This window comes from Elaeis guineensis, chromosome 14 (genome assembly GCF_000442705.2).
Source record: "Elaeis guineensis isolate ETL-2024a chromosome 14, EG11, whole genome shotgun sequence".
NCBI classification, from domain to species: domain Eukaryota; kingdom Viridiplantae; phylum Streptophyta; class Magnoliopsida; order Arecales; family Arecaceae; genus Elaeis; species Elaeis guineensis.
In genome coordinates this window covers 60,526,768-60,538,586 of record NC_026006.2, presented here as the reverse complement: position 1 = coordinate 60,538,586, position 11,819 = coordinate 60,526,768, and the positions used below count along the sequence as shown (strand labels likewise).

Sequence of the window (11,819 nt, the reverse complement as noted above, 5' to 3'; positions counted from 1 at the left end):
TGGCCAATTTGAGTGAGGATGCTGTTTAGATATGTTCCACCTTGGTAGTCCAGCCAATATTGCTTTGGCAGCTCCCTCCTCTTGAGTCCACTGCCGCTAGCGATTAACATGGGTCCAACCTCAATTCTTTTGAAGGGTTGTTGGGAGTAATTGTGGGTTGGATCAGATCCATTGCTAATAGACCGGTCTAACCAAGAAGCATCCTGCATAGAGATGGAAAGAACGCAACATACGTGCGTTCGCACGTATTGCTTTGCTGGTCCATCGGTTCAGTGGTGGATTTGATCCAACTAAAAATGAGGCATCTTTACGGACTTTTGAGAGTTTTAGTCAAGCCATCTTTGTTGGGGCATAACATGACTCATCACCCATTAATATTTGATGGTCAAGCTGCGGACGTCAGCTGATTTGCTGTATATGCTTTAACTAACGAATCAACTAAATGCTTGTCCGAGTGGACAGCAGTTTGGTGCCAACACTCTTCGTCATCTTACACATCAGCATTTGATAAACATGTTGATGTGGCGAGCTGTGAGGGGTCGAATTGCTGATATGGCAATGGTGGCACATGATCGAAAAAAAAAAAAAAAGAACAGAGTAGGTTCCCCATCAGATTAGATGCTCTTCGCTTTCACGTACCCTCGAATAGATTGGTGCCATAGATAAACAAACTAATAGTTAGAAGGGAAGAGACTGAAAGGGGATAAAATGCCCAACATTTCTGACAAGTGGATAAGGAGTCACTGGACTTGACCTACCTCTGATTGACCTCACTTTTTGAAGCGGAAAATGGCATGAGTGGGTAAGCTCATTGGAAAGGACAAGCACGAGCATGAGGGAGCGGCTTGAGCTGTACTAGATATTTTCCAAATGTGAAACACGTTTATGATTTTTATTTATTAATCTTTTATTTTGCACTGACAAATATTATATGGGTGGCAAGATACAAATCTTCGTATGACGGCTCGTTAAGATTAAAAGAAAGTTTATCTTGTGGTTGCACGTTGTTCAAGCGCGAATAGTGCATCCTCATTATCTTTTTGCCGCAGTTCCCCGCGGTACTTATATGATTGGCATAACTCCTGTTGAGGGTTACCATTTATTTTCAAAAAAATATATATATATATATTATGATTTCTTAATTACAAATATATATATATATATATATATATATATATATATTATTAGATATTAATATATTGAGTACAATCGATGTGTTAGACTAATTAATCAGAACGTACTATAAAATATCCATCTCATTGATGAATGCACATCATGTAGTTGTTTCAAAACCTACAATGCATGTATGACTGTGAGATGAGATATAAAGATGTAAAATATGGATAAATCATCCACATAAGTTCTTCGGGTAATAAAAATAAAAATCTTCAAGACGTGTTAACAAAAATGATTAACAAATTACATCTATATAAATCAACTACAAATGGATAGATCGCATGCATATAATAATCATGAAATATTAAAATAAAAAATCAAGAACTCTGTTCTTTTTTTTTCTTTAAAAATTTTTGGATAGACTTATTCTTTGATCCATATGGTAGACACAATTAATGAGAAGTCCCCAACTTAACATCTAATCCATATATATAAATCTCACTATCTTTTAACTTTAGTTAGATTTCTATATAATTAGAAAAAATAAATAAAAAATTTTTAATTTTTTATTCATTAAAAAAAAAAAAACTTTCCTTCCCATGTGTCTTTCTTCCATATTTTCTTCTTTCCCACGTCCAAGCAAGAAAAAAACTCTCCCTCCAAATCCGATCATTTTTCTCTCCGATCTCTTTCTAACATTAACTCTATTTTTTAAAAATTTTTTATTATCCATTCAAATCCGTATTTTTTGAGGATTCTTTTTGATACTTATAAGACTTTATTTTCATCTAAATTTGATTGTCAATTTTTTTTTTTTGACTTTTAGATCTAATTTTTAGATTCCCTCTCGTTTCTTCTCGGTCCAAAGAAGAAATAAAATTCAAAATTATGGTAGAAATTTGAAATTGTAATTAGAGTAAAAAAAAAAAAATGAAATTCAGATTTAGATGCTGAGTTGACGGTTTCTCATTGGCTATGCTGAGTTGGCGCCTTCTTCCCTCCGCAAATCCTTAACCGAGAGATTTAATAAACGGACTTGGCGACCTTTTCGAAGAAAGTCGGCGGACACCGTCCGATTTTCAATGTTTCAATCCAGGCCGTCCGATTCTGAATGCTTGAATCCAAGCCGTCCGCTTCGTCCGCGCATCCGCCAGGCGCCGCCGCTCTTGAGGTGGCATCGTCCAATGGGAATTAAATATGGGCTTCGGCGATCCTAACTAACACCCCCTCCTCTCTCCATTGCCTTCCCTCCCAAGCACTCTGTTTCCATAAAACGGCCTCCCCTGATTTGGAAACAGAGCTCCTTTCCTCTCCTCCATCCCTTATCTCTTTCCTTTATTTGTCGATTTTGCTTAAAAAAGGTTGGATTTTGTAATCGCCTGTTTTTTCTACTTCATTGTAGTTCTAAACTTATCTTATCTCGTCCGATATCTTTGATTGTGTTAGACCCCATCTAAATCGAGTGGTAGCTAATTGGATGGGAAGATTGGATGAGAACGGTTTTTTTTGTCTATGTTTTTATTCATTTTATATTATAATCTCATCTCATTAAATTGTTCCCAACTCAGCTTGGATTTTTTTTTTTATAATTTTTTTTTTGTCTGTTATAAAAAAATTATGTCTTGGATGGGTACTGTGTTTTGAAAAATTAACATTGATTTTTCTTTGTTCTGTTTTTTGGTCGTAAAAAAAAAAAGAATCCCATTACATTGATCAGATTTGAAGATTGGTCGGATCATGTAGATTGGAATATGGATATATTTTTACGAGATGTTATTTTTTTTTTTTTCACAAATAATATGTTATTTATTTATTAGTTTTGTAGAAGATGATGGGTGAAAGTTTTGGGTTAGAAGGAAGTTTCGAATGGGCTGAGAAGGAGGGGCCCTATACTAGTTTGCTGGCTTTGGAGAGTCCCATGCTTCAGCAAGAAAGTAGACCTAAAGATAGCCCTGAAGAGCCAGAGCCAAATCCAAATTGCAAGAGGCAGAAGGTTTGTTCTTTTTCTATCAATTATAGGTATAAGTCAAAAAAATAAGTTGCATTAAAAATAACTTTTTCAGATGCACTAATGAGAAGATATATTCTATGTATATTTAATGAAATGCAAGTCATTATAGCAAAGATTAAGCTCCATTACCATCAAATGAATTGTGAATCATGTGAGAAAAATTGATACCTTCATCTTTTGGTATTTCCAAAGCTCTAGCAAGCATCTAGATGTCCTTGTATCGATGGGGTTTTTATGTGCTAATAGTAAATAATTTAAATTAGATTCATTTAGGGAATGTGTGTTGTCCCTAAGTTTTATTTAGATCTATATTAAACGTTTTCAAATGTTATAATGCCTATGTTAGCAAGATAGAGATTAGGAAGTAAATTAGGTTAGACTAAAGCAAGTTAATCAAGTTATCTTGATTTAGAGGGGAAAAAATCAATATTGATAATAATCATGGGCCTGAAACTGTCCATCATTTGTTCTTTCAATACTTCTTTTCAATGATTTGGAAGACAGTTTGCTCTTTGTTAGGTGTTCTTTGCCCTCAATATTCTTTTGAATTTCTTTGTTTTGAATAATGGCATAGAAATTTCTCTAACCCTACTTAGTCTATCATTCTCATGTTGATTGTGGCCATAGCTTGGGCGTGTTGGAAGGAACGAAATTCTATAATTTTTCTTAATAAGCAATCTTCTGTGGTACCTATAGTTTCGAGAGGTCTCCATTTATTTATGATTGCTCATCCCTACATGATCATAAAAACATGGCTTTTTTGGAGAGTTATGGTTGAAAATAAAACAGCTTCCACTGCAACTTTTGGAAGACTAAATTTTCATTTCAGTGGATTTCTGTCTTCCATTTTCCAGAGAAATCTTATGTTTCTGTTTACCTTCAGATTTGGCTTTATTATAGACTGGTTTCAGCATATCTGTTATTGGCAGATTCACTATCTCTTCTCTCTCATGATTGATCTGTTAGAATTGGAGCCTGTTCAGTTCTTTTTTTCTTTTTTCCCACTCTGTTATCAAACTGACCCTGTAAATTATCTTTTTAAATAAAATTTGGCTGGTTAATCCTTCTCAGGAAAAAAAAAAAAAAAAAGAAAGAAGAAGAAGATAATAAAGGTATAATCAAGTTGCGTGTTTGAACATTTTTAGATAGTTTGGTTTGGGGTTTGATCATGAGCTTACATTAACAGGTTCCAGTCAGTTTGAGATTGAAGGAGGTACAACTGTATAAGTGATGTTTTAACAGATAATTATTTGTATTACAAGATTTTCAAGTGGCATTTGAACTAGTTTAACCCTGAAGCCATTGGCTACATGAAATCAAGTTTGGTTTTCTTCTAACGATACTATGGTTAGTTCTTGTTAGAAATTTTTTTACAAAGCTAATTTTTTATTGAGTTCTCAATGTATCTTTTATTAGTTTATTTATCTTTTCTATTTGGAGATACTTGTTTGGTAATTTATTTATTTTTAATCTGTGCAGATAGATTCATGCATTGACATGACAGAGGAACCCAGTCCTCTAGGTTTGATTTTACGCAAAACTCCATCCTTCTTGGATCTCCTTCAGATGAGGCTATCTCAAAAGAAGATTACTCCTCTTAATGAACCAACTTCAAGTACTAGAATAGCAAAACAAAAGACCAGAAATGACAAATGTAACACGCAACCCATACCAATGAAATGGAAGGCTTCAAATTTTCCTGCATCAAAACTCAAGATCGGCTCTTGGGAGGTAATCTTATGTTGATAGAACAATTAAGAAAAAGCAAATGCTCAATACAAAACTTGCTAATTAGATTCTCTTCTTCGCATCTAACATTTTTTTTTAAACTGTCAAAATTTTAGAGAAAATCAACAAATGAAGGTGATATTGTGGCTAAGTTTTATTATGCTAAGCGAAAACTTGTTTGGGAGATACTAGAAGAAAGATTGAAACAAAAGCTTGAGATCCAGTGGACCGATATCTCAGCAATCAGAGCACGCTTCACACAGGATCAACCAGGCATTCTGGAAGTTGAGGTTAGATGACTTCCTTAAACATATATTCTCATTCTATTGATCACTTTTGCAACGTTTTTATTCGATAGACTTCTTTTGTTGTCATAAACATGTTTTGAACAAATTCTGGACTTTGAATGTTTTGTTGAAGTTTCTTAATGAGTTCATTCTTTTAATAATAAAAATTTGGAATATTTTTTTGGTTTGGTAACTAAATTATTGGGTACATAGAGCAGTTAAGGCAGCAGCCCGTGTTCTTTAATGAAGTAAATCCACAGCCAAGAAAGCATACTAATTGGGAAGCTTGTTCTGATTTTACGGGAGGGAATGCAACCTCATACAGGTATATAAAAATTACATTTATGTCAGTTTCTTGGAGCTCTGTCATTTTGCTAAGCCTTTCAATGGATTTTACACCTTCAAATATTTCCATATTTGTTGGAATATACTTATTTTCTTTTGAGAGGGAGAGAGAGGAATATATTTTTGATTGATGAAGTAGATAAGTCTTTTGATTTAGTATCCAGTCCTTCAATGCTTGGTCCATGTTAAACTACATCTATAGGAGGTGCTTCCGAAAGTGTCAAGAACAAACAAAAACAAAATAATTGCTTCTTTGGTAAATTTATGTAATATTCTCATAGCATTTTTCTTATTTTTATTTCTTTCAGGAGGCACTATCTTGAGTTTCCAGAAGGAATTTTGGAGAAACATTATGAAAGGCTTTTACGTAGTGATGGTCGGCTACTTACATTGAGCCAGAATGTCTTTGCAAGCCATGATTCTCAGTTTTTTGAAACCATTAATAGGGACATGCAAGATACATGCATGTTCAACCCAAAATTTCCACCTATTTTAAATCAACCATCCAGCAACTGGTGTTCACCTCATCTAAATCATATCGACAATCAAGGGAGTGCTCCTACTCACATCTGGACTTTTGAATCTCTTGATCCATCTGTTGGTGCCAACCATCCACATTCATTGCTGAAACCAACACCTGGAGTCATGCAAATGAATTCACCAATGTCAGGTAATGTCTTAATTTCACATCCTGTCACTCTAGTGAGATGAGGGATCCTAATCGTTTCTTTCTTTTCCTTTTCAAGTCATGGAGTACCCACCTCCCATGGATCAAGCTGCAAGTTGTTTGAATCCAAGGATATCCTACTTGGGTAAATCATTGCCTCATTAATCTTTCATTTCATTATGTGGTGTTCTACTACCATGAGCTCTATCTAGGATTTTTTTTCTTCAATGTGGCAGACAACTTTGCACTTAACAATGGCACCTGCACAACAAACTCTACCCTAAACAGAATGACTCAGCTTTGCGATGAGGACATTCAAAGTTTGAGAAGCATTGATGACATAAGCGAGCCTGGAATCCTGCAGCTACCCTCGGGTGCCTATGCAACTCCAGCTCCTAATTTTCTTTCTCGACGAGTCTCTGCTAATAACTTATCAACTGATATAGCTGAAACAGAAAATTTCCATGCCCCCATACAAGATCTACAATCACTCGAGGAGCAATTATTGAGCGACTCAGATGATCTGGATACATTTGCTTCTGATGACTCTAGACTTCTTTCTAAAGTAAAATCTATTGGATCACTCATTGCCTTCGAAGCACTACCAGATTCACAACCAAGATCCTCAAATGGATTGGATGATAGTAGTAACCAAAACACCGATGGCACAGACTCTCCATTGGAATCAAGGGACTCCAGGCAATTTGACAACGAGGAGCAAACAGATATTAGCAGCTTGTTTCAAAGGACTGACCATGTTGACTCGCATTCCGTATTGTTTTTTTGATAAACCAGTATGGCCTTGTTCTAATTGCCAATGACTTTAGGAGAGAATTTTTGGGTTCCCAAATGCAGTCTTTTTGTACTCTCTGTAGGGACAATATGGGAGTACAGCTTAGATTAGATAATATTTGACATGTGGAACTTACTGGAGTAGAGTTTGCTTTCCAGATGATCGGAAAGTCTCTAACCTGTAGGTTCTCTCTTTACGAGATATTATCTATATTCTGATGTTCCTGTTGACTGTTCTTCTTTCATTTGCTTAATGAAAGTTATTGGGCTTTAACCAAATGAGTTATTTTGGACTTTCTGCATCTTTATATCCAGATATCATTACCATTTCATATAAGTTATTGCACTACTAAAATGGTTCATTTCAATTTCTTTTGCACTTGTTTCACTGAACAATTCAGATTGCCATCAGTACCCTTGCCAGTCAAAGCACCAAACAGGTTATTCTACTGATGCATGTCTATTTCCTGGTTGTTTCTCTTTCATGGTTATACTCTCTCTCCCTCTCCCTCTCCTCTCTCTCTCTCAACAGCCCCCGTCTCTCTCTCTCTGCACTTCAACTTATGTACTACCACAAGCCTGCAACCCATGCAACTCACTTGGGCAGAGATGGCTCGACTAAATGGTCTGGAAGTCTGGAACTGCATATTGCTTGCTTTGAATGATAAGAAGGTATTTATGTTTTGAATTATGATGCCAGTTGACATGATTTAGTTCTAACCATTGGAAGCATCATCATGTAGAACTACGGCAGAGTGCTCAAGCTTTTGAATATGAGCTTTTGCTATTGGTTTTGAATTTGATCAATATCCGAAAGATAGTTGTTATGAAAGGATTTTACCTTAATGACACTAAAATGACATCACAGCGACTAAATTTAATCTTGACTCTCTTTATGAAGGAAAACTGAAGATTAGCCAGGGTAACAACGTTGGTTCTCACTTCTCAGTGTTATGAAAATGGTTGTTTGCATGAATATTGTAAGAACAAAATGGATTCGAAAGATGGCAATGAGTGCCCAAGTTCGTGGCACTGAAAAATTTCCAAGCTTTTCGTTTAGGCCTATCAAGTTATAATGTACCTATTGTTTATTTTATTTTTTTAACCTCTGGTTGCATTATAATATTTTAAAGCGGAGGAGTATTGCTTTTTTGACAAAAACAAAAAAAAAAGTTCTTAACAATGCTAAAGAAAAAAAGCAGAAAGAAACGTGCAGACTGATAGAAATTTGAGATTTGTGAATATTCATTTGTGCACCTAATAAACATCCATGCAATAAAGTTAGAGTTTTTGACACATATATGTCTAAAAAGATCTTTGCAGCCTCAGCCGCTATTAGAATGTCAGCTTGGGAACTGAGCGAGATCGCCGAGATGTGTCATGTGAGTGAGGCGTTCTTGATTTTTTTTTTTTTTTTTTTATTTTTAATTTTTTATTTTGTAAGGTGGATATACTGTACATTCCTCGTATGTGAGTCAGAGTACAAAAGATTGGAGTGGGGAGGGGGAAGGGAGTAGCAAAAGTGGAGTCCTACAGTGTAATCCCTGTGTGACACAAGCATTTTCTGGATAAATATAATGATAAGATTCAGTTCGTTGGTCCAAGAGTCATGAACATTAAAGTAGGTACACAGCAGACTCACACACGCTGTATCTAACACTAAATTGGCAGGATAGTCATATAAGTCAGGCTGATAATAAATAGCCACTGCTAGGCCTCACTTCTAAGCAGCCAAAATAGGCTTTTCAATTAATTTTTTTCCTTTTTTTCTTTTTCCACCCTGCCCTGCTAAGCCATGCAATGTTAAGCTGCGCTCAGTCAGACTCCATCCTGTGCATCACTAGCCTCCAACATCACCTAATTACAATCTCAGAAACCTCCAGAGCACATAACAACATTTAAACATCCAATTTAGAGATTTAAGAAGGCTCTAAGCTCTATTTTTCTCTATCTTCCCAATATGGCTCTCTTAGAGCAAGAGCCTAGTTTTTCCAACCGGAGATCCAAGATGTCGCACTAGGAAACATTTGTTACCTAACTCCTAACAATTCTTTCATCAAAATCTTCCCCTACTCATTGCTTCCATTCCCCATATCCTACTTCTTTAAAGCATATCATTTGTCGTGGAAATGACTTGGTGGAATTTATACCTCTAGCTGTTGTTGAGTAAAGAACTTGCACGAATCTTAGATTTCTTGGGATGGAAACATCCCCAGCCAGCTGAGCCCTCCACTAAACAAGCTAAAGAGTATCTTTGCATGTGTTTTTTGGTATATTTGGGCTGATGTTTCTAAAAGCAGACCTTCCGAAAAAAATTTTCATCAGCTAATAATGCATGAAAATTGCATCATAGAGATGTTTCCAAATAGCATTTAGGGTGGAATGTTCCTTAAAATAAATAAGAAGAAAAAGCTTAAACAAACTTTAGCGACATGGAGTGGATTCAATGATGGTCCTTCCATGGATTGGGAAAATAGATTTTTATATCAATTGTTGGGCATTGGATTTATTTTTTTTTAAGGAAGAGGGAGACTAATGGCATATCACCATCAGTCACCAGATTTATTAACATAAGAGTAAAATTTACAAAAAGGAGAATATACATATTAACAAGAACTTTGACAACATATGCAATAAAAAGTAGGGGTTTGCCAAAGAAAGAGAAAAAAAAAAAAAAATTCAAGACTTAGAAGAGAATTTGAAATAAAAGACAATAGTGGAGAGGATATTCTTAGCCACCGACAATATATGGGAGTTTCAAGCAAAATCTTCAAAATACTGCAAGTCTTATTCATCATCGTTCCAATAGCAAAATAGAGCCAAACATGAAATAGCAAAGATATCAAATAAAAAAGTACAAAAGCCACAAAGCATGCAATGTCGTAAAGTTCTACATCATCATCCCAAAAAATGAGTGTACACAAGTAGCCTCAAAAGTTGGTTAAGAGGAAAATAGGAACAACAGTCAACAACACTCCAGATCAGAAAAGAAGAAGTGAGCCATCGTACTCAGAGTGGAGGGCATTGGATTTACAATAATAAATTGCATCATGTTTTATATCAAACCTGGTTTGAGTTGATGACCTTAAACCAATATCCTTATAAATTTGGCACTACGGTAACTTATGAAAAGAGTGATTCATATGAGATGCTTTGGAATGATGAATTCCCAATAGAAATGCAATTCCAAGCATGTTTTCTGAGCTTTATTTCTTAGTTTCAGTATAGGAATGCATTGATTACCGAATTTTCTGGCAAAATAGGCTAGATTAGGAAAGCAAGAGGAGGTTTTCATCATTTTACAAGAGCTAGTATGTGATGGCCCACAGAGCTGGCTTGATATTATGGTCATTGATGGGACCTGCAAATGAGTTGATTTACCTGCATTTGATCCAGATCTCTCATGCCTTAAAAAAAAAAGAAAAAAGAAAAAAGAAAAACCAAGAACACCTGTTTGACAAACCCAAAGAATGCATCCATTCACTTGTTGAATGATGCCCAGGATTTACTCAGCCCAGGTCCATCCTGATCCAAGCCATTTGTAATCCCGGCATCACAAGACCACAGATATTGAACTATTGGTTTAACCAAATATTGTGAATAAGTAAAACCAATGACTCTCCCCTATGCCTCAATAAAAAAGCATAAACAACCAACCAAATAAATAAATAAATAACAGACTATATACAAAACCTCCAACTTATACTCTTTTAAGTCTTACCTACCTGGTAGCTGCTTTCCCACCCACTCCAAAGGCATGAACACATGGTGTGAGGTCACCATAAAGGCAGGCTAACATAGATGGCAGCTCGGAGTCTACAGTGAAACGAAAAGGGGGCGGAAGGTGAAATGGTGGGAAAAAGGATTGTAGCCGTTACAATTCAAACATGGAGGAGGTGACCCCAGCTTCCTTGTGGACCTCTGTTTCAATTTAATATATCTGGAGAAAAAAAAAAAGTGGCTACAGATTTCCCAGAGAGCAGGACCGCTAATTATGCGATACCCACTCTATCTCTCGCATGTTTTTTTTCCCCAAAAAAGAGAGAATAAAAACCATATTAACCCTTCATCCTTTTCAACTCAATCACTGAACAAGCATGTTTAATACTTTAATCCCTTCTTGATTAATAAGTGCATTAACATATATAAATGGGTAAATCTATTTTGGAAATAACCATCGAATGCCCATACATATGGTAAAACTTCAATGCATTATAACAAAATTATTCCTATTCCTCACCTTGAAAAATATTTCCAATCTCAATTAAGCTAAGAGCATGGATGATTTATACATATATTAAATTAAAGTTAATAAAAAAATACTAGTGATAATTTAAAGAAATTATATGACCTATCAATGCCAAACACTTAAGAAAATGCAATCAAAATATTACAATTTTTAGAAAAAAATAATTGCGACAATTAAGCTGTAGCTCTATTAGTAAATTATAGTATGATTTTATCAATTTATTCATAGGCTCTGGCTATTTCTGTTGCCTATATTACCATTGTTCCATTATATTTTTTTTTTTTGAAAAAGTGCGAGTAAAATGCATGAAGTAAGTTTCTAACAATGATATGTGATGCAGGGTTTATTATCTATCCAAAGAAATATAATTTGCTTGCCGTTGATGCAAGAACCATAAGATTTTTTTTCATATATATATATTTTCATATAAATCTTAATAATTTACTAATTATCATTAATGATTCAGTAACTATTAACATGCAAGCTGGTGCACACAAGAACAGGTTATCGAATCCTAGCTTAATCTTATGGCCATTAAAATATTTATCTTTAGGAGACCTGACCCCATGCCCCTGCCATCCTTTTTTAATTTAAAACAACTCTGCCCCTTTCGATTCGCTCCGC

General features: G+C 35.2%; 1 protein-coding gene across 2 annotated transcripts; it reads left to right on the top strand.

Moving 5' to 3' along the window:
• The first annotated feature begins 2,322 nt into the window (after window positions 1–2,322).
• On the top strand, window positions 2,323–7,228 carry LOC105057391 (uncharacterized). 2 transcript variants are annotated; one of them, XM_073248785.1, is made up of 8 exons: window positions 2,323–2,477; window positions 2,942–3,109; window positions 4,607–4,858; window positions 4,972–5,145; window positions 5,361–5,467; window positions 5,796–6,157; window positions 6,234–6,299; window positions 6,391–7,228. In XM_073248785.1, exons 2-8 carry the CDS (start codon window positions 2,945–2,947, stop codon window positions 6,939–6,941), a joined length of 1,677 nt encoding a protein of 558 aa, XP_073104886.1. In that variant the 5' UTR covers window positions 2,323–2,477; window positions 2,942–2,944; the 3' UTR covers window positions 6,942–7,228. The 2 variants fall into 2 exon arrangements, with proteins under 2 accessions (XP_073104886.1, XP_010938292.2); XM_010939990.4 differs by having other exon boundaries at window positions 2,934–3,109.
• The last annotated feature ends 4,591 nt before the right edge of the window (window positions 7,229–11,819 follow it).

Coding starts and splice junctions, on each gene's coding strand:
- LOC105057391 (XM_073248785.1), top strand. CDS start 2,945: ATGATGGGTGAAAGTTTTGGGTTAGAAGGAAGTTTCGAATGGGCTGAG. Junction 3,110..4,606: donor CAAATTGCAAGAGGCAGAAG/GTTTGTTCTTTT, acceptor TAATCTGTGCAG/ATAGATTCATGCATTGACAT. Junction 5,146..5,360: donor CAGGCATTCTGGAAGTTGAG/GTTAGATGACTT, acceptor TACATAGAGCAG/TTAAGGCAGCAGCCCGTGTT.